Genomic DNA, 23,461 nt, shown 5'->3' on the forward strand with positions numbered 1-23,461 from the left:
GTTGGAAGAGGTGTGCCTGAGCGCGGATCACTTGGGCTTTGGCGCGGTACGCTTGTGTGTGAGCGCGAAACGCGCCAAAGCCCGAAACGCGCCAAAGCCCGAAACTGAAAGCGAGACGTGACTTTTAAGGGACTGTTTGATATGGATTTATTAATCATTCTTACTGTTCAGTGATCGCAAACTGCCGTAGTTTATTAAAGACGCAAACTCCTCACAGCACGACAGCTGCACGCCTTCAGCAGACCTCCTCATTCCTGCAGCACGGGAGCTTTATGATTGTTTATGAGCGCCAAAAGTGGCGGATCTGTTCGGTAAAATATCTGACTGCGTGTCCCCGCATCCCTAAGGACTGTTTGGCGAAATATTTGACTGTATGTCACTGCATAACAAACGAATGAAAGGATATAACTAGAGAAATCTCCACTGTGCTGCTGAGTGAGAGTGTATGGCAAGCCGTGTTAGCATTTAAACCTTGTTCTGACTATCCATAAATATATTTAGAGATATAATTATATATTTTGACAAGTCATTATTATAACTCGACTTGTCAGAATGACAATTAGAGATATCTGCAATTACAATTGTACTAGTACGAAATCAGATTGGAGATATCTGCAAATATATTATAACTAGTCATATTCCTCCATTGACTTCCATTGAAAAATATTTGCAGATATCTCTGAGTTTTGACTTGTCAAAAATCCAATTCAAGATATCTACAACTGCAATTCGACTATTAGTAAATTAATTAGAGATATCTTACAAATGTATTTGTAAATATCTCTAAATATTACAAATTAAAGACATCTCCAAATGTATGACTAGTAAAAACTCAGTTAGAGATATCTCTAATTACAATTGTGACTAGTCAAAACTCATTTAGAGATATCTGCAAATATTTTTCAATGGAAGTCAATGGAGGAATATGACTAGTCATAATATATTTGCAGATATCTCTAATCTGATTTCGTACTAGTACAATTGTAATTTCAGATATCTCTAATTGTTATTCTGACTGGTCGAATTATAATTGTGACTAGTCAAAATATAATTAGAGATATCTCTAAATATATTTATGGAGTCAGAACAAAGATTTAAATGCTAAAAAGGCTTGCCATAGAGAGCGCTTCTGAACAGCGCAGCAGCGATGACGTAAGCGAGGCCCGATATGGTGTGAGCGCGGGCCGTCGGGGGAGACAAGAGGGGGGACAAGCGTGCTTTGGCCCGGTTCGAGGCAACTGTACCTAGTGTGAGTACGGCCTTACACCCTTAAAGAGCCCCTATTATAGATTTTCTAAAATGACCTTCTATGCAGTGTGTAACGCAGCACTCAGTGAATGAAAACATCCAGCGGAGGTTTAAATCTGAAAGTGCACCGTGTTTAAAGCTATTGATTCTTTAACGAAATGGTCGACTCATAGTCGAATGAATGAATCAAGTCGAGTTGGGATCTTTTGCCTGAACGCATCGATGATTATAGGGAACATCACATGTACTGTAGTGCTGGATCTGGTAAAACGTAAGCGATTTTTCCCTTCAGACACTACCAGAGGCAGGGAATCACGGGATTGATCATGACGTGAAGATGAAGATCAATGACAGATGGAGATTCGGCTGCGGGTAATAAAAGGTTTAAGTTAATTTTCACAACAATACCACAGTATAGCCAACCTAGTGATGTGTTCGTGTCATTTTTCTGATTTTTGATACAATAATCTACACGGCAACGTGGGATTCGTCGTCCGTTTGCTATTAAAGTAAGGAGCAGCAGGGTCTATTATGTATGGGACTTTGTCAGACTTTGACCGGGACTTTGTCATTAACTGTTACAGTTCATATGGACCTGTTTTCTCTTCCTCCAGATCATAACATGTGGAGATGTGAACCTATACTGGTCTCACAGTTCGGTTCAGTTACGATTATCATGCCTTCGATTCGGTTCAATTCGATATCTCGGTGCATTATGGTGCATTGACGATGCTTTCCATAGACAGTATTATATTTAAGGGGGGAGGCTATAACATGCTGTCTGTATAAAAACACAGACACACAGCACCAAACTGTCTCTCATTCAAACACATACACAAAAATAGACAGCAACAAACACACACACACACACATTCACACTTAAGGCCTCGCTACAGGGATAGCTCGAGCTGAGCGGAGCAGAAAAACTAAAAAAATAAGCACTTTTCCAACGGTCCCTTACTGTGAGCTCCTCTCCGCGCGAGCTCTCCCGGCTAAACACATATTGCGAGGGCTAAAACGGAGCAGTGATCGTAATGTCGAGCGAAAAAAAAGAAAGACAGCTGTGAAACATAACCAGCTTTGTCTTTTTGTAGGAAACACACTTTAGATCTTTTTAGGGTAAGAGGTTTTTGAGTTAATGGCGTCTATAACTGAGTGTGTGTCAGGAATATCGAAAACAAAACCAACTGAACTGCGCTCATTTCTGGCGCCCCCCTGGATGTACAGTGCCCTTAGCATTTGCCTATGGTGCCTATGCCACGGGGCGGCCCTGAGTTAACTGAGTGTTGTAAATACTCGCGCTCACCTTCCTCGCGACAGAGCGCATAGGAGATAAATGACGTCAGTACATAATAACCGGTTATGATTATTACTGAACCGATACAGAATTGTCCGCGTCTGCATCGCGGTGCACCGAAGAAACAATTTATTTTGACACCCCTAATAACATGTGAGTGTCATCAAAGTTGTTGCCTCGTTTTGTGTAGTTTGCAAAATATGTGTTTAAGTGTTTTAACTTGTAATCGCTCCATACTGCTTCAATCACTTATCTATTATAGATCAGTGCTTATACTGTATCTCTCAGGTCAAATCATTATGGGGCTGTTCACATATCGTGTCCAAAACATAATGAAAACACGTGCTTCTTCATTTACCGATTTAAATGCTTTCTGAACTCGCAATTCTCTGGCATTTGTCATTGCTATGGCCACCATCAGCTGTTCCTCACACGTGCGGTGTGGTCAACTTTCAAAATAGTTCGGCTTTGGCCACTGTGTGGATTAACACTGAATGTGTGTCGTTGTTATTCTTTGGGGTTAGGGTTAAGATATGCTGGTGTTTAACTGCATTGTTTTAGTGCACTCAGGGTTAAGATATGCTGGTGTTTAACTGCATTGCTTTAGTGCACTCAGGGTTAAGATATGCTGGTGTTTAACTGCATTGCTTGCACTCAGGGTTAAGATATGCTGGTGTTAAACTGCATTTCTTGCACTCAGGGTTAAGATATGCTGGTGTTTAACTGCATTTCTTGCACTCAGGGTTAAGATATGCTGGTGTTTAACTGCATTTCTTGCACTCAGGGTTAAGATATGCTGGTGTTTAACTGCATTGCTTATTGCACTCAGGGTTAAGATATGCTGGTGTTTAACTGCATTGCTTTATTGCACTCAGGGTTAAGATATGCTGGTGTTTAACTGCATTGCTTATTGCACTCAGGGTTAAGATATGCTGGTGTTTAACTGCATAGCTTTATTGCACTCAGGGTTAAGATAAGCTGGTGTTTAACTGCATAGCTTTATTGCACTCAGGGTTAAGATATGCTGGTGTTTAACTGCATAGCTTTATTGCACTCAGGGTTAAGATATGCTGGTGTTTAACTGCATAGCTTTATTGCACTCAGGGTTAAGATATGCTGGTGTTTAACTGAATAGGTTTATTGCACTCAGGGTTAAGATATGCTGGTGTTTAACTGCATAGCTTTATTGCACTCAGGGTTAAGATATGCTGGTGTTTAACTGCATTGCTTTAGTGCCCTCAGGGTTAAGATATGCTGGTGTTTAACTGCATAGCTTTAGTGCACTCAGGGTTAAGATATGCTGGTGTTTAACTGCATTGCTTGCACTCAGGGTTAAGATATGCTGGTGTTTAACTGCATAGCTTTAGTGCACTCAGGGTTAAGATATGCTGGTGTTTAACTGCATTGCTTTATTGCACTCAGGGTTAAGATATGCTGGTGTTTAACTGCATAGCTTTAGTGCACTAAGGGTTAAGATATGCTGGTGTTTAACTGCATTGCTTTAGTGCACTCAGGGTTAAGATATGCTGGTGTTTAACTGCATAGCTTTATTGCACTCAGGGTTAAGATATGCTGGTGTTTAACTGCATTGCTTTATTGCACTCAGGGTTAAGATATGCTGGTGTTTAACTGCATTGCTTATTGCACTCAGGGTTAAGATATGCTGGTGTTTAACTGCATAGCTTTAGTGCACTAAGGGTTAAGATATGCTGGTGTTTAACTGCATTGCTTTAGTGCACTCAGGGTTAAGATATGCTGGTGTTTAACTGCATTGCTTTATTGCACTCAGGGTTAAGATATGCTGGTGTTTAACTGCATTGCTTTATTGCACTCAGGGTTAAGATATGCTGGTGTTTAACTGCATTGCTTATTGCACTCAGGGTTAAGATATGCTGGTGTTTAACTGCATAGCTTTAGTGCACTAAGGGTTAAGATATGCTGGTGTTTAACTGCATTGCTTTAGTGCACTCAGGGTTAAGATATGCTGGTGTTTAACTGCATTGCTTGCACTCAGGGTTAAGATATGCTGGTGTTTAACTGCATTGCTTATTGCACTCATGCATTAGGCTCTCACATATTCTCTGCTACTTCATATCCGTGGTCGGCATTTCTCTCTGTCTCACGCTGAATGCAGCCAACCAATCGCAACAGACTGGGTCATTGAACCAATCAGCGCAGATTAGCCTTACGCAAAGAAGGGGTTTGGGAACAAATGAATCTCTAAACAAATCATACGGGAGTCGTTGGGATAACTAGGGAAAATAAATGCATATTATCAGACAATGCAAGTGGTTTTTGACCATGCATGCATATCAGACTGTTGTTGGAAATTCCCAAAACCAACCTTTTTTAATGCATAATAGGGGCTCTTTAATCGATTTGTATTGGGACGACGTGAAGGAATGGTGTGGAACCCAGCATTTTTTTTTACAGTGTTGTTGATAGGATCTCAGAAACTCATAATTACATTTCAGTGTGAGGATAACAAGCATGTCTAACTCTCAGTCATGTTTGAAAAGGGAGACTAATTTCTGCCCAGTCAGATTTCAGCATCACATGTCCACATCACAAACATTTCATGCTTTCCCATCTCAGCATCACTCGAGCATTAAAAATGTGCAGTTTGACTAAAATAAACAAACCTTTTTTTCCATGTTGTTGACTCAACAGATTTTAAATGTTCAGTAGGTAACTAAAAACGTAAACGTAAAAACCCAAAAATTTACATTCAGGCCATCCAAGATATACAGTAGATGACGTTTTGCATTAGTGGAACCTGTGGATTTATATTCATTAATAATGTTCAGTGTCTTGATAGCTTTATAAAACATCAGTGTATTGTCAAGAGCCACAAGTATTAAAACAAACATTTGTTTTCAGTGGGATATGGATCAGTAAGGTTTCATTTCAAAATCTTCTTTAATATTCTACTGAGGAGGAAAACAGTTATTTGGGTGAGCACATTTACAGCAAATTTTCATTTTTAGGTGAACTCTATTATTTTAATATTGTTAATATTTTTCAAGAAACTTATAATCATTAACATGTTGATCTCTGGCATACATCTCTTTAGTGTAATTGTGGCTTTGCTAATCGATTTGAATGACTGAATTTGTTCCGCTGGACTATAGAGAGAGATCTCAGAGATGTAAACAACACAAGGTCATTGGTTTAGTTTGATGTTTCGTTCAATGATTTATTGCATTTGCTATTTGTTTAAGGGATGTGCTTGCAAACAATTTATATGGACTAACTTTAAACAAACAAATTAGGTAGAACATTACTAAATTGAATTTGTTTGTTTAAATTCAGCCCATACCAATAGTTTGCAACCACATACCTTAAACACATGTTGAAAATATAATAAATATTTATTTTTCAGTGGAGATTTGACCCTGTGGACTTCTGTAATCTAATTTATTTGTAATACAAATGACAGTTTCACATTTTTTGTAGTTTATTACATTTTATTTGTTGATAACAGCAATTGATGACATTTTTGAGTTGACTCAACTTTCAGCCCAATTACTGCACTTGACTCGATTTACGTTGAGTAAACTCACATGTCCTGCAGTTTTTTGCCTTAATTTTAAGTTGAATCAACTTTTACTTTTACAGTAAGCTAGGGAAGATTTATTTTTGTCATATTCTCCGAAAACCATTTCTGTCTACATATTTCTATCTGTAGCAGTTTTACTCTGGTTGTGTGTTTTTTTTCCCAATAAGACAGCAGAGACATTGGAGGTCTCAAGTTTGGTTTATTCTGCAAAAAAAACAGAGAGCACAATAATATGCTGAAATGTCTCTCTCTTTTTCCACTCAGGCTTGTTAGCAGAGCGAGAGAGCATGCAACCAACTCAGTCAGCGGCGAATTCAACACTTGTTGCATTAATAATAGCCAACAAATTGACAAAAACAATAGGTAAAAGAAAAAAATACAAATAAATAGACCATAAAAATTTGCAGTAAAGAATAAACATTATAGTATACATCAGATAACTTGTAAAAGGAATATAATGTTTCACTGGTCACTACATCAATAGAATGAAAATAGTGTCAAATATCAGAAATGATACACAAATAAACTTTTAACACTATAAAATACAATAATATATGCAAAATTATATTGCTTTGCAAACAGACCTCATTTTACACAACTTGTATAATCAGATTTCAAACATCACTTAACAAAACATAGCAAACATACCTGCAAAAAACACAGAGCACAATAATATGCTGAAATGTCTCTCTCTTTTCCCACTCTGCCAATTAAAAAGGAAAGTCACTTTAAGCACTCAAAATGTGATTATTAATATTCATTTTCGATACATCATAGTTTTATTATGTTTATACATCCACTGTCACATAAATTAACTCAGTGAACTCGCTTGAAAATCCTTACCAGGCTCGTTAGCAGAGCGAGAGAGCATGCAACCAATGAGTTGCTGAGTTGCCAGATGAAGTTCACTAATAATTTGTATATTTTATACTTATTAGCTCAGCTACATATCTACCTACACTTAAAAAATTACTTTTGCTGCTTTCTTGTTCAAACTACTTTTTGAAATTGAGCTGAAGTAGCATTTGTAAAATCGATTAATTATTCATTAATTTTCCTTCGGCTTAGTCACTTTATTAATCTGGGGTGAGCCGCCACAGCGGAATGAACCGCCAACTTATCCGGCATATATTTTACACAGCGGATGCCCTACCAGCTGCAACCCAGTACTGGGAAACACCCATCCATTCATTCATTTATTAATTTTCTTTTCAGCTTAGTCCCTTTATTAGTCTGGGGTCGCCACAGCACAGTGAACCGTCAACTTATCCAGCATATATTTTACACAGCGGATGCCATTCCAGCTGCAACCCAGTACTGTGAAACACCTATCCACTCTAAGATGCACACACATACACTAAGGCCAACTTAGTTTATTCAATACACCTGTAGCGTATGAGTTTAGACTGTGGGGGCACGGAGGAAACACAGGGAGAACGTGCAAAGTCAACACAGAAATGCCAAATGACCCAGCCTGGACTCGAACCAGTGACCTTCTTGCTGTGAGGGGACAGTGCTAACCACTGAGCCACCGTGTCGCCCTCCTAAATATTAACATGTAAAACATTATGATTCACATAGTACTCAATTTTGTCCATGTACAATACATTATCAATTATGATTGTTTAATAACTCGCTGTTAAAAAAGATATGATCAATAAGCCAAGATGACATCATTTTATGTTAATTAACTTATTGAACTCAGTTAATCAGCTTTCCAACTTGTTTTTAAGTACAGCATACAAGCTGATTTAAATGTTATTTCAATTCAGATGACTTATAATGATTCAGCTTAAAAATATAAGGCAGCTATTACTTTTTTTTTTTACAGCGCTGAAGATATGTGCACAACCCAAAACACATACACAAATAGTATTTGAAAAGCAGCAAAGGTTATAAATGACAGCTGTACTGTACCATCCATTCATTTTCCTTTCAGCTTAGTCTCTTTATTTATCAGGGGTCGCCACAGCGGAATGACCCGACAACTTATCTAGCACATGTTTTACACAGCGGATACCCTTCCAGCCGCAACCCATCACTGGGAAACATCCAAACACACTCATTCACACTCATACACTACGGACAATTCAGCCTTCCCAATTCACCCATAGCACATGTCTTTGGACTTGTGGGGGAAACCGGAGCACCCGGAGGAAACTCATGCTAACACGGGGAGAACATACAAACTCCACACAGAAATGCCAACTAACCCAGCCGAGGCTTGAACCAGCGACCTTCTTGCTTTGAGGTGACAGCGCTACCCACTGTGACACCCCAATTAAATATTTATATAATATATATTTAATTATACTGATTTTCGTATAACGAATAAATAGTAGATATATCTTTGAACAGTAGTATTTTTTACAGTGAAGGTTGCATTTTAATAAAAATAGACCCCTGTATAATCAAAATGTCCACTTAGCAATAGTAGTAGTGGACTTGAATCATTTTACCAGCCATTGTGGTATTCTAATAATAGTAGCAGTAGTAGAGTAAAAAAAAACGGAGGCTGTTGTAATGGCTGTGAAGTGAATGGAGACTCGGATAGCACTAGAGGTTTTCCAGTACTTACACATCTCTGGAGACAGACTGTGTTTACTGGAGTGAACTAAACCAATTACAGCACACTCGCAGCATACACACGCAGACAGTCAAGCTCACGTGATTGAATGCGTGTTCCTGAAGAGCTTTCAGAGCTGCTGTTTCTCCACAGATCTGGGTCAGTGCTGGGCAAGTTAAATATTAACCAACCCCTCAAATCTGCCTCCATTGCTGAAAATCTATTGGCCACTGCGAATAAGATCTTCGTAAATGAAATAGGATTTGAAATTGTGGGTGTGTTATTTTTTTCAATTAAATTTCTTGAAATTGAATTGAGAATGTGTCGTTCTCTGATATTAAAATGCTGTAATGTTTGTTTTGATGATGTTGAGGTTTCTGTGTGTGTTCAGATAAGGTGGTGGGTAAAGGTTTATTTAGGCTGCTGTTTTTTAGATTATTCCAGATTGCATTTTCCCAGTTTTTTTTTCTGAGCAGAATAAATAGTAGGGCTCTGTCACACACCAGATATGATGTAAGTTTTTTGCTAGTTTCTCCCAGCGCAGGTTTCATTTTCATCTCCTGTGCCATATTGTTTAAATAGTAAATGCATTTGTGCTCATTTGAGGCATATTTTTTAAAAAGAGTGCATTAGAGATATGCGGGTCCAAAATACATGTACACGTTGCTTATTGCTCACACAAGGATGCACAGCAGCAAATATCTTTAAATATGAACATTAAAATAAATATGAATATAAAATACGAAAATGTTAAATTAAACTAACAGTGTTTTCAAAAGCAGCCTGATTTTTACTACCTTTGCTGATTTTACCACATCCTCACCATCTTATTTACCTGTTTATTTATTTTTTGGCTTTTGTTTTTGTCTTACTCGCTTTCTGGAACCGTTCTTCGACTTGAATCCCGTCGTGATGGTCAACTCTGCTCTGCATCTCAAATCCTCTAACGTACGTGGCAAACCACTGGACAAACTTATAACAGCGGGAAAGCCGTCCACACGGAGGTAAGCATGTTAAGCATAAAAAGCAACCGTGTCATGCCACCCCGTACCGTTCATTTTAAAAATGTTCCTCTGGCTACATAATTCATGATCTCCAGAAATGTATACGGGGGTACGTTTTTAGAATGAGCCTATGTTGAATCAGGATCCAATTGTTTGGTAACCACAGCAAGTCTCTCACATAATATATCTACTAAAAACGGAAAGTAATACTTTATAAACTGCATTATAAATAAATCATACAATTGCATATGAGTTAATATTACTGAAATTATTTAACAAACTGAATAGATATATATTTACACACAAGTAAATAAATAGAATCAATCATGGGCTAAAAAATCTACCGATTTCTGTACGTACAGATTTCATGTGGGTCTATTATATTACAAAATTCAGGTAGTTTTGTTTTTCTTATAACTGTGGCAGAGAGAGGAACGCATCATTAACTTGCATTTACAAATTTGACCTCAAAATTCTAAGAAATAAAGTCAGAATTGTGACACATCTCTATTAGAAAAAAATCCATAAGAAAATGAGTCCACATTTAAAGCTCAGACCTGTAAGAAAAAAACTTCAGAATTCTAAGATTAAAAGAAATTTTTGCCTTTAAGTCTTGTGGTGGACATGCTGTGTATCTATCTCAACAATATCTTTTAAATTAATATTTTCTATTAGATGCTTTACAATATTATATTTTTGCATATACATTAGATGAATTGGTAACAAGCCAAATCTGGAGCTAATCTAGCCAAATAACTTATAATGGTCCAAAAATTAGTACATCCAAATTTATTTGTGAGGAAAATATTTAACAAAAATTTTAAAAGAAGAAAAATAATTATATATATATATATATATATATATATATATATATATATATATATATATATATATATATATATATATATATATATATATATATATATATATATATATATGAATTATATATGATATATTATATATATTTTCTTTTTTAAATATTTCCCAAATGATGTTTTACAGTGCAAGGAAATTTTCACAGTATGTCTGATAACATTTTTTATCCTGGAGAAAGTCTTATTTGCTTTATTTCAGCTAGAATAAAAGCAGTTTTTAATTTTCTAAAAACCATTTTAAGGTCAAAATTATTAGCTTCTTTAAGTTTTTTTTTCCGACGATCTACAGAACAAACCATCGTTATACAATAACTTGCCTTATTACTCTAACCTGCCTAGTGAACCTAATTAACCTATTTAAGCCTTTAAATGTCACTTTAAGCTGTATAGAAGTGTCTTGAAAAATACGTAGTAAAATATTATTTACTGTCATCATGACAAAAATAAAATAAATCCATTATTAGAAATGAGTTATTAAAACTATTATGCTTAGAAATGTGTTGATAAAATCTTCTATCCGTTAAACAGAAATTGTGGAAAAAATAAACAAGGGGGCTAATAAATCAGGGGGGGGGGCTAATAATTCTGATTTCAACTTGTAATGAAAACAAAAAAACAAGCCAAAACATCAATAAAAAATACCAATTTTTTTTGTTACTGTCACTTCTAGGCTGAAGTGAAAAAAAAAAAGATTTCTTGAAAAAATCACAGACACAAAACAAAAGATTAGCATGTTTACCAAAGATAAACCCACGTGTTATGAATCCTTCCTTTCTCTGTCCTTTTCTGTGTTCGCTCCAGCAGTCGTGTTTTTTCTTCAATGCAATAACCTGCAGTGTAAAACCAAAGAGAAGCTCATTCATTATGAATAGATTTTTTCAATAATAAATGGACCATTGGCTTGTTCTGATCAATGAATGAATGAATAGATTATTTTCCAGTTACAGTGTTCAGAAATGCCCAACTACATGAATGAATATCTTTTTCTGGAAGAGCAATCTCGCTTCATGTGGCTTTTTAATCATCTTCACATGGTCAATCACTGCAGCAGTGTCTTCCTTTGTCCTATAGCACATCCACAATAACCCTGCATGCTAGATATGAGAAAAAAAAAAACAATGAATGAGATGAACAGAGACGCAAAATAATACGAAAAATCAAATGCAAAGAGTGAAAAAAATGGGCTTTAGGAAGAATGCATTATCTAAAGTGGGCTATTTCAGTCGGCCCACTCTTAATACGATGCTATAATGATGGACAACAGCATTGATGCCAATCTAATTAGTGCTAATGGCTGGTTTACTTGCAGAGAAGCCCTGATAGCCTTTCAGTGTAGATTGTTGATTGGGGTAAATGACGTTTGAATGGATTGTGTTGCACATCTGGAGGTGAGTGCGAGTCTGTCATTAGACATTCTCCTCACATGCACCTCTCCCCCTCCTTTCATTTATGCCCTGCTGAAAGTGGGTCAGGGAATTTAAAGGGGAAGGCACCGCTGCAAAGGCATTTCATGCATATGCTTGAGTTTGTAATGCATCTGCGCTGCGTTTATTATATTGAATGGTGACTATGCACGTAATCAAACCAGGATAATCAGATGTACACAAATAGATGAGTAAATATTTTGCTTTGATCTAGAGCCATTTCATGCATATCCTTGTGTTTGTAATGCATTTGTGCTGCATTGAACATATTGACTCGTTAATGGTGATTATACACTTAATTAAACCAGTATAATCAGTTATTGAAATATTTTACTTGACTGAGTTCTAGGATAGTTTTTAACAGTTGGTTGTGCTCTAGGCTTATTTGTTTTACATCAGATAGAGCTCTGCTGTATAGGCTAGTTTTTAACAATAGGTGGCACTCTAGGCTAGATTTTAACAGTAGATGGCGCTCTGGGATAGTTTTTAACAGCAGAAGAACTAAGCCGTTTCACTGTTTGGAAGTTTTCAAAACACCACATGCTAGATATTTGATAACATTGTGAACTTTAAATTGACAGTATAAACTATAAATGCACGCAAAAGCATGTTATCTAATGTCATTAAAGTCACTTTAAAGCCATTTCATGCATATGCTTGTGTTTGTAATGCATCTGGGCTGTTTAAGCAGATCTGCACTCATCATATTGTTACCATCCCATAGGTGGTCATTCAAGGGGGGGAGGAGAGTAACATTTATTTTGGAGGAAACACACATAGCCAAACATATAGTATCGATGAATGTAGGATAAAATACTAAAACAAAATGCAATGAAGTGAGTTATATTTAGAAAAGAGGAGTGATAAAAATAGCAAAGAAATGTAGGGCTAGGTTTTCTGAATGCGTCTATGGATGGAGGGGGGTGGGGGGTATTGGAGAGTTAATAATTCTGACTTCAATTGTATTGTGCGTGAATTAAATTCAACACTGAACAACTTTTATTATAACAGTTCAGACATTTTGCCTTTATTATAAGTAGAACAGCACAAAAGACCACACTTTACATATATAATAAAAAACAAAAGAAATTCAAAACACCCAAAACGCAGATATACAGTGAATAAAAAGTCGTGACTTTAATAGTTAAAAGAGTAATACTTGTAATAATGTATAAAAAAGACAAATCATCGCTTTAAGAAAGCAATCCATAATGTTCCCATCATGCTAATAAAACATGCATAAATAAAGCTTTCGTACGCTCAAAATCTCGACATTTTAGAAACGAAATTCAATAAAATCAGCCTAAACCCTGAATGGTCTTCTCAGAGAGAAGGGTCGAAGCATAATCAAACACACGCAAACCTTTTAAAAACCCACAATGGTAGTTAGATGCAGGCTGACAGAAACTCGTAAAAATAGTAGATTCATCCAGAGCAAATCTCCAGTTATTCTTTCTCTCTCGGCCTGCAAAGCACACTCTATATAGGTTTAAAGGTTTAAACAGCACCATAGTTTTCCCCTGGATTCCTTGTTACGCCACGTACACCATCAAACACAAATCTGACCCATGAGTATGACACGAAGATTAAATGTTCTTTATAGCGAAACAGAATATACATGTATCAGTTTACACCCGTAGCACTTTGTACTGCTAATATTCAGCCATTTTATATTCTTTGGCAGGCTCCGTTTGAAACCGGATAAAAGCCTAACAATATTAGGAGATTTCAGTCATGGCTCGAGACAAACTAGATACGTCGTCCAGCTATCGATAGACACAGCATGTCTGTCGTGAAGATCTACCAACGCGACCTCACGGAAATTCATAGCTATTTTACTTGCTGGCTAATTCGTAAAGAGCTGTGGCAAACAAAAAACTTTGAGAAAGCGATTATTAAATTTTCTAAATTCTCTGTTGAATCAATTCTGAGCTTAGTTTTTGACAGCAGATGGCGCTCTATGCTAGGTTTTAACAGTAGATGGCTCTCTAGGCTAGTTTTTAACAGTAGATTGTGCTCTAGGCTAGTTTTTAATGGCAGATGGCGCTCTAGGTGTCTCTAGGCTAGATTTTAACAGCAGATGGCGCTCTAGGTGTCTCTCTTGGCTCGTTTTTAACAGCAGATATCCTTCTAGGCTAGATTTTAACAGCAGGTGGCACAGAAGGATATTTTTTATCAGTAGATGGCGCTCTAGGCTAATTTTTAACAGTAGATGGTGCTCTGTGTCTCTAGGCTTGATTTTTAACAGCAGATGGCGCTCTAGGTGTCTCTACAGGCTAGATTTTAACAGCAGATAGCGCTGTAGGCTAGTTTTTAACACTAGATGGCGCTCTAGGTGTCGCTCTAGGCTAGTTTTTAACAGCAGGTGGCGCAGAAGGCTATTTTATGTTAGTACATAGTGCTCAAGGCTTGTTTTTAACAGTAGATGGCGCTCTAGGTGTCTCTCTAGGCTCGTTTTTAACAGCAGATATCACTCTAGGCTAGTTTTTAACAGAAGGTGGCACAGAAGATTTTTTATCAGTAGATGGCGCTCTAGGCTCATTTTTAACAGTAGATGGTGGTCTGTGTCTCTCTAGGCTTAATTTTTAACAGCAGATTGCGCTCTAGGTGTCTCTACAGGCTAGATTTTAACAGCATATAGCGCTGTAGGCTAGTTTTTAACACTAGATGGCGCTCTAGGTGTCTCTACAGGCTAGATTTTAACAGCAGATAGCGCTGTAGGCTAGTTTTTAACACTAGATGGCGCTCTAGGTGTCTCTACAGGCTAGATTTTAACAGCAGATAGCGCTGAAGGCTAGTTTTTAACACTAGATGGCGCTCTAGGTGTCGCTCTTGGCTAGTTTTTAACAGCAGGTAGCGCAGAAGGCTATTTTATATTAGTAGATAGCGCTCAAGGCTTGTTTTTAACAGTAGATGGTGCTCTAGGTGTCTCTCTAGGCTCGTTTTTAACAGCAGACATCGCTCTAGGCTAGTTTTTAACAGCAGGTGGCACAGAAGGCTATTTTTTATCAGTAGATGGCGCTCTAGGCTCATTTTTAACAGTAGATGGCGCTCTAGGTGTCTCTCTAGGCTCGATTTTAATAGCACATGGCGCTCTAGGTGTCTACAGCCTAGATTTTAACAGCAGATAGCGCTGTAGGCTAGTTTTTAACACTAGATGACGCTCTAGGTGTCGCTCTATGCTTGTTGTTTACAGCAGGTGGCGCAGAAGGCTATTTTATATTAGTAGATGGCGATCAAGGCTTTTTTTTAACAGTAGATGGCGCTCTAGTATTGTTTTTAACAGTAGATTGTGCTATAGACTAACTTTTAACAGCAAATGGCCCTTGAAGCTAGTTTCTAACAGCAGATATTGCTCTAGGCTAGTTTTTAACCACAAATGATGTTCTAGGCTAAATTTTAACAGCAGATGGCGCTCTAGGGTCGTTTTTAACAGTTGATGGCTCTGTAGGCTAGTTTTTAACCACAGATGATTCTCTAGCCTAGATTTTAACAGTAGATGGTGCTCTAGGATACTTTTAAACAGCAGATTCAATGTAATTCAAATTTATTTGTATAGAGCAGATGACACTCTTGGCTAGTTTTTAACAATAGGTGGCACTCAAGGCTAGATTTTAACAGCAGACGGAGCTCTAGGATAGTTTTTAACAGTTGGTTGTGCTCTAGGCTCATTTGTTTTTTCATCAGATAGAGCTCTAGGCTGTTTTTTTTAACCACAGATGGTGCTCTAGGCTAGATTTTAACAGTAGATGGCGCTCTAGGATAGTTTTTACAGCAGATTCAATGTAATTCAAATTTATTTGTATAGAGCAGATGACACTCTAGGCTAGTTTTTAACAATAGGTGGCACTCAAGGCTAGATTTTAACAGCAGACGGAGTTCTAGGATAGTTTTTAACAGTTGGTTGTGCTCTAGGCTTATTTGTTTTACATCAGATAGAGCTCTGCTGTATAGGCTAGTTTTTAACAATAGGTGGCACTCTAGGCTAGATTTTAACAGTAGATGGCGCTCTGGGATAGTTTTTAACAGCAGAAGAACTAAGCCGTTTCACTGTTTGGAAGTTTTCAAAACACCACATGCTAGATATTTGATAACATTGTGAACTTTAAATTGACAGTATAAACTATAAATGCACGCAAAAGTATGTTATCTAATGTCATTAAATATCTGTATATCATGCATTATTGTGTATATTTTCAATGCTTCTACATCGTTTTTTCTATGGTGGACTCTGCTAAACAGGCCAACAAGAGACTATTAACTAATAATATTTTTTTTCATTTTACAAATTAAACATCTACCAACTAATGAAACTGATTGGATATCAGGCAAAACCAATGAAACCTGTTCAGTGATTCCCCACAGGGAGGCGATCTGAGAGAATCCACATCATTTATGTTGATTTTGTAGTATTACACAGATCTGCTGTTATAAACTAAACTCCGAATCCATTTAAGAGAGAATAGCAATGCATTTTGAAAATTGCAGACTCATATCTTAAAGTTTTTTGCCACAGCTCTAAATTCATATCCCATCAATACATTTTAGTATTATTTGATCGTGCCCCAAGCTTTCGGGCATGCCTTCTTTCGAACATTTGTATGTTTTAGTAATATTAGTACGCATTTTGCCAATATGTATGCCAAACAGTTATGCTTTTCTGTGAAATTGTGCTTGATCCACTGTCATGCAGCCCTTGTTGTCTTTTAAAAGCATTCAAATCTCAGGCTATGTTCGCAATAGCATACTAGAATACGCTCGAATACTAAAAAGTTTACAACATGTATGCTACATTGCATGAATGCATTTGCCAAAATATGCGATTCAGAAAACTATAATCCACAACTGAATGCAATCAACCCTCTATAATATAAAGTTCAGTGTATACTTGAACAGTCACTAGTGTTTAATTCCCAATATAGCCTTTTTCCTTGACTTTCTAGCAATACATCCCAAAATCACTCTCAACTCTTAATGTACTTTAATCATATTCACTTTATGAAAGTAGTTATTTTCACCAGAACCGTTAACCATTCTTGAAAGTTGTATTAAAACAGGTATTGATATGTAGTCTGATCAGTTATATGACTTAAAAGTAGGTTATGATCCTAAGTATTACACCATGCTTCAATATGACGAATTTAACAGGACGGATGCTAATGAATATTGGCCAACACTGCTGATCCAGAATCAGAGGTGGTGAAAAAAACATAAAAAAAAAACAGTATCAGTTTCCCAAGAAAAAAAAAACAGCAGAATTTAAATGAAAATAAATATGTAAATCATACTTAATAAAAAAGCTTGTGGTTTCATAAAAAAAGCTGTAATACTGCACCTAACAGTGTACTAACTGGGCCTGTATAGCCCTGAGTGTCCCGGGTTAACTTTTGCACTCTTGGATTTATTGTGGGATTATTGGAAAGTGGATCGCTCCGTTTAGATGTTGCATTGTGGGATATGAGTCCTTGGAAAATGAACTCTGGTTTTATTGATTCCTGGCCTGAAATGAATCCTTGGATATGGATGAGATTGGCTGTAGGCTGAGTGATGGATTGTGGGACATGGAGTCCAGGTAGCTGGATTGTCGCTGGCATTTGTGAGCACTTAGAAGCTTTTCTTTTGCGGGGCGCTGAGTTTTCTCATTCCTCTTATCCTGCCGAGCAGCTCACGGACAAAGTCCTGGAGACATAGAGAGAAGTCAGAAATGTTACATATCAACTGAATGCATATACATTGGGTGATTTATTTAATTTTATTTATTTATTTATTGCTTATTTATTAATAAAAAATATTTAATGCTTTTATTTATTTATTTATTTATTTATTCATTCATTTATGTATAAATCTGATGCTTTTATTTTTTTATTTTTTATTTAATGCATTTGTTTATTTAATGCTTTTATTTATTTATTTATTTAAAGCTTTTATTTATTTATTTATTTGTTAATTTAATGCTTTTATTTATTTATTTATTAAATGCTTTTCCATAAATTGTATTAATTTAGATAATGCTCTTTTCTTTTTGTTTATTTGTTTTATGCTCTTTTCTTTGTCTGTTTGTTTGTTTATTTATTTTATTTATTTATTTAATGCTCTTGTCTTTATTTGTTAATTTATTTTATTTATTTTATGCACTTATTTATTTGATATTTATTTATTTAATGCTTCTTTCTTTCTTTCTTTCTTTTATGCTCTTATTTATTTATTTAATTAATGCTCTTTTTTTTATTCATTTATTTATTTTATTTTTGTGTTTATTTTATGCTATTATTTATTTGTTCATTTATTTAATGCTCTTTTCTTTTTTGTTTATTTATTTTATGCTCTTTATTTATTTATTTATTTTATGCTCTTATTAATTAATTTATTTATTTAATGCTCTTTTATTTGTTTATTTGTCTATTTTTTTATTTTTAAAATGTATTTATTAATTTCATTGTTTATTCTTTATTTTACATTTTTTATAATTATCCATTTTCACTAACTTTATTTGATTTAGTTATTTTTAAACATACTAGTCTTTTTCTTGTTGTGCATGTATGTGCACTGTATGTAGTAAAATCTTTCAGTCTTTTGTAGACGTTTTTTTCCAGGATCACTCAGTCAGTGACTGTATGAATGTAAAGCCTGTGGCTGTAGGTCATTGACTTAAACTGTGTGGTTGATTTTGACTGTGGCGAGACACATACTGAATATGACCTCTTCTTTTTATCAAAAAAAAAAAAAAAAAAAAAAAAAAAAAACCTCTTCTTTTTATCTAACATGAGAGAGGGATGTCTGTATGTGTTCATTTAACACTGGATAGTGAGTGTCTGTATATGTGCAATTCATTTTAATGATCACATGGGACTTAAATACTGATAATCCTTTTTAAAATTCTAGCAATAAGATTTGCCTTTCAAGAAATTTAATTTTTTATCTATTTAGGGACGCAAAGACAGTTAAATGTTACAAAATATTTCTGTCTTAATTAAGCGTTGTTTTGTACATTCTATCTATTAAAAAATACTTTAAATATGGTTAGTTTCTTCAAAAATATTACTCTGCATATTAGAATGATTTCTGAAGTATCAAGACTCAAGAATGATGCTGAAAATTCAGCTAATGTATTTAATATAATATAATATAATATAATATAATATAATATAATATAATATAATATAATATAATATAATATAATATAATATAATAATTTAATATAACATAATATAATATAATATAATATAATATAATACAATATAATATAATATATTATAACATAATATAATATAATATAATAATTTAATATAGTAATGTGATATAATATCATATACAAATGATTATAATATAATATAATATAATATAATATAATATAATATAATATAATATAATATAATATAATATAAAATAATATAATATAATATAATGTAATATAATATAATATAATATATTTAATATAATAATATAAAATAATTTAATAATATAATATAATATAATATAATATGATATATAATTTAATTTAATATTATATAATATAGTAATATAATTTTCAATTATGTAATATAATATAATAACATAATATTATATAATATATAGTAATATAATGTAATATATAATTTAATATAATGTAATTTAATATAATTCAATATAATGTAATATATTATAATATAATGATATGATGTAATATAATAATATTACTTGGTCAACATAAGATGCAACTTAAATTTACAAACAGACATAAAGAAAATATATTAAACACATATCATATTTAAAAAAATATATGTTCATGTTTTTATAAACTGTGATGTTAAGAAGGTTTTTAACACTAATAAATATTGTAATATAATTCTATGAAATCTATTTAAATAATTATAGAAAAAGGTTCATTAATATAATTACATAAGAAAAAGCACATAAATATTACATAAACAGAATTATGTCTCAAGTCATGATTTTTTTTTTTACATTACAAGAATCTATCTTTGTGTGGGTGTGTGGGTCAGTAGGTTACTGTGTCTGTCTGCTGTAGCTCTTATGCACTGTGATTTTTATGGTGTCGGATGGATCCTTTGAGCACTTGTGTTTTCAGGTCAGTGAGCTCATATGAAATCCACTAGCATGTCCTGAAGCTGTGTGCGTGTGTGTGTGTGCGTGTGTGTGCATGTGTGTGTGTGCTTGTGTGTGTGTGTGTATGTGTGTGTGCTTGTGTGTGTGTATGTGTGTGTGGCCTGGAGTGACTGGTACAGCATGGATTGAAATACCACATATACAGATGGCAGCACATCTAAATCTGAAATAAGAAACAGTCAGTGATTGTGTGCAATCTGTGGCTCTGTTTAAGATATTTGCTGGCTGGGCAGCTTAGGCCTCGTTTGCACTACATTTTAGTTTTAAAATGCACAAGTTTTGCTATAGCGCTAAAAACAGCGTTTTGGAAAAGCAAGAGGCCACTTTCATTTGAAAACGCTGCTGCTCTGTCTCGGTGTGGATGGGGGAAAATGAAGACATCTGAAAACAGAGGCAGGGCTGCAGAGATTCACTTATCTGATTAAGCTTTTTCCCTTATTATTAAATAGCCTACACACAGTTCAGTCTTGCATCCTCTTCTTGTAAGTTCAGACTTTGCAAGTTTGATATGGAAAACAAACTCCCGAGGACACGTTGGGTAAATCTTCAAAGGGAACAGTGTACTTTATAATGTCACTCTCTGACTATATATATTATATATATGACTACAGTATATAATGTCACACTGACTATGTTGTTTAACTATCTTAACAGTAAAATGAAAACAGGATATACAAAACTAATTTGATCAAAATCCAGTCAAAACAAGAATATAGTCAAATACGATTGCAACTTAACATCATTTAAGTGTTGTTTGTTTTAATGTTTTAAATGTAATTTAATTCTGTAATGCAAAGCTGAGTTTTCAGCATCATAAATCAGTCTGATATGTTCATAAATATGAAAATGCAAGGCAACATAATGCAGCTTTAAACCTTTATAGTTTTGGTTTCGTAACAGAGTTGTATGTCTGTGGCCTACATTTGAAATTGACTTACATCAGTAGGCTTGTAGCAGTCTGACAGTGATTCCTGAGGGACAGAAATAGAGAGATATAAAATCAACCATCCGAGACACATATCAACGGAAACATAAGCATATTCAGACTTAAAATGAACAAATCTGTGTTGAATGGGAATTTTTCGCCTAGGGCACTGTGAGCATTCCTGTGGTAAAATCTAGATCGGATATGCGGTCGGCTGGAAGTGCGATATGCACATTAATATAGCAGCGTTTTTTAATGACACTTAATAAAAATAATTCATATTTTTACAGTACTGTGACGGTTAGGTTTAGTGTTGGTGTGGGAGTAGGCATTAAAAATTAAAATATATTGGGTTATTTAATGTAGGTAGATGCTAATAAAATAAAATAAATAGGAAATTTAATAAATAATAGAAATGATTCTCGTTAACTTCTGTCCGCAAACATATCTGATCTAGCAACAAGCCATTCTGGTTTCCTCTGTATTGCTTTACTTTGTCAGTTTATTTAATTCATTCATTCATTCATTTTCTTGTCAGCTTAGTTCCTTTATTAATCCAGGGTCGCCACAGGGGAATGAACCGCCAACTTTTCCAGCACGTATTTATGCAGCGCATGCCCTTCCAGCCGCAACCCATCTCTGGGAAACATCCACATCGGACAATTTAGCCTACCCAATTCACCTGTACCGCATGTCTTTGGACTGTGGGGGAAACCGGAGCACCCGCAGGAAACCCACGCGAACGCAGGGAGAACATGCAAACTCCACACAGAAACGCCAACTGACCCAGCCGAGGCTTGAACCAGCAACCAAGCGACCTTCTTGCTGTGAGGCGACAGCACTACCTACTGTGCCACTGCGTTGCCTTATTTCAATCCCTGTGTAATCAAACCTGATATTCAGATAATAATACTAGAAAGATGGCAGCTTCAGCTCATTTTGAGAGTACATTTATGTAAGTAACAATTGACAACGTGCTGTTGAGTTATTACAAAATAATGCACACATGAGGTGGAGATATTGCTATATTGATATTGGATATTGGCTGCATGATTAATAGTTAAAAGATTCAACACCACAGACGATTTTAATCCAGCATTTCTACTATTTTCAAGCCCATGTTGTTACATTGTTTTCTATTTTGCCCACAGACAGGCGTTGAAAGAGTCAGCTTGATTTCCACATTTTTTCATATTGTGAGTTCCTACTAGGGTTGTTAAAATACTGGAATTCGGTACCAATCGCTTCTGATATTTTAAAAACATGCGTTTCCCGCTAATATTTAAGCGCTGTTGAGCGCGTTCTTAAACAGCGCTGATTTGCAATTGAGTTCACATGCTTAACAGCAATAACTGTGATTGGCCGTAAAGGTCATCAGTTCACCGAACTCACCGCTGTTTACTGAGTGTAACCACAGATACAGGGACACTGGAGTGGTTTAAAGCAGTGAAGATCAGTCGATTCATCAGCGGATCTCTCGTATGTCAGCATTTAAACAGCTCTTCACTGCTTTAAAACGCTCCAGTGTACAAATTATAAAAAATGTGTTATAAAACTACAACTACTTTTTTGAAATGTGTTTAAAAAATATTCTTTTTGTTACACAGAAATTGGGGAAAAATAATTCTGACTTCAACTGTAAATAATCAGGAGAACATCCAGAAAGTAAAACATTCATTCTGTAATATGAAAATGTCTTCTCTTACAGACAAAAACTGCACATTTACCTGCAGTTTGACGGCTCTCTCGTCTTCACTGTTCACCTCCAGGAGATCATCGATGTCGATCTCCACTTCCGGCATTTCCTCTTCCTATACAACCACAAATCAGGGTACATTAGCGAAATGAAAACATGCCACAGTAAGAAATCTTACAGTACCTGAAAAAAGCCTATTTTGTGGATTATATGCTGTCTTTTTCTATTTTCATTTTTAATTTTTTATTCATTAGTAATTCAGTCAAATGTTTTATACAATTTTACAAAAACACCTGGATTTGTTTTATATATGACATGGAATTTGTTTGAATTTGCTATTTTAATACAAATTAAACTGGTTAAAGTTTTAGCAGTTTAGTACTATTTAATTTTTTGTTTAGTCTATTTTGTTTTTTAAAAATGATTTAAATTAATTAATTAATTATTGTTACATTAGTTCAAAAGTGAAGTAAACGGAAATTAATTAGCTTATCTATTTATTTTTATTAAATTTTTATTTATATTGTTCAAAAATTGATTTCGTTTATTTTGAGGGGTTAATTATATGGTGCAGTTTAACCAAAATTATTTTAGTTTTATACCAATTAATTTAGATGTGCAATGCTAATGATATATTTTTTTTCTTAATTGTCAGCATTTTTTATATTTTCCATTTAATAAAAAAAATTTTTTTATAAAGTTTTAATAATTTAATACAGATTTATTGTGTTTTGTCTTTTTGTTTTAATGTCTGGTTTTCA

At 34.9% G+C, this 23,461-nt stretch overlaps 1 protein-coding gene across 2 annotated transcripts in view; it reads right to left on the minus strand.

Annotated features, from left to right (window-relative positions):
* Nucleotides 1–16,243: 16,243 nt before the first annotated feature.
* Nucleotides 16,244–23,461, minus strand: part of ppp1r14c (protein phosphatase 1, regulatory (inhibitor) subunit 14C) — a 37,853-nt gene continuing 30,635 nt past the window's right edge. Inside the window, 3 exon segments of one of the 2 annotated variants that reach the window (NM_001029963.1) lie at nucleotides 16,244–17,652; nucleotides 21,018–21,050; nucleotides 22,732–22,815. In NM_001029963.1, coding sequence (NP_001025134.1) covers nucleotides 17,578–17,652; nucleotides 21,018–21,050; nucleotides 22,732–22,815 — 192 coding nt within the window. In that variant the 3' untranslated portion in view covers nucleotides 16,244–17,577. 2 annotated transcript variants of the gene reach the window in all.

Source organism: Danio rerio, chromosome 23 (genome assembly GCF_052040795.2).
Source record: "Danio rerio strain M-AB ecotype USA chromosome 23, GRCz13ab, whole genome shotgun sequence".
Taxonomy (NCBI): Eukaryota; Metazoa; Chordata; class Actinopteri; order Cypriniformes; family Danionidae; genus Danio; species Danio rerio.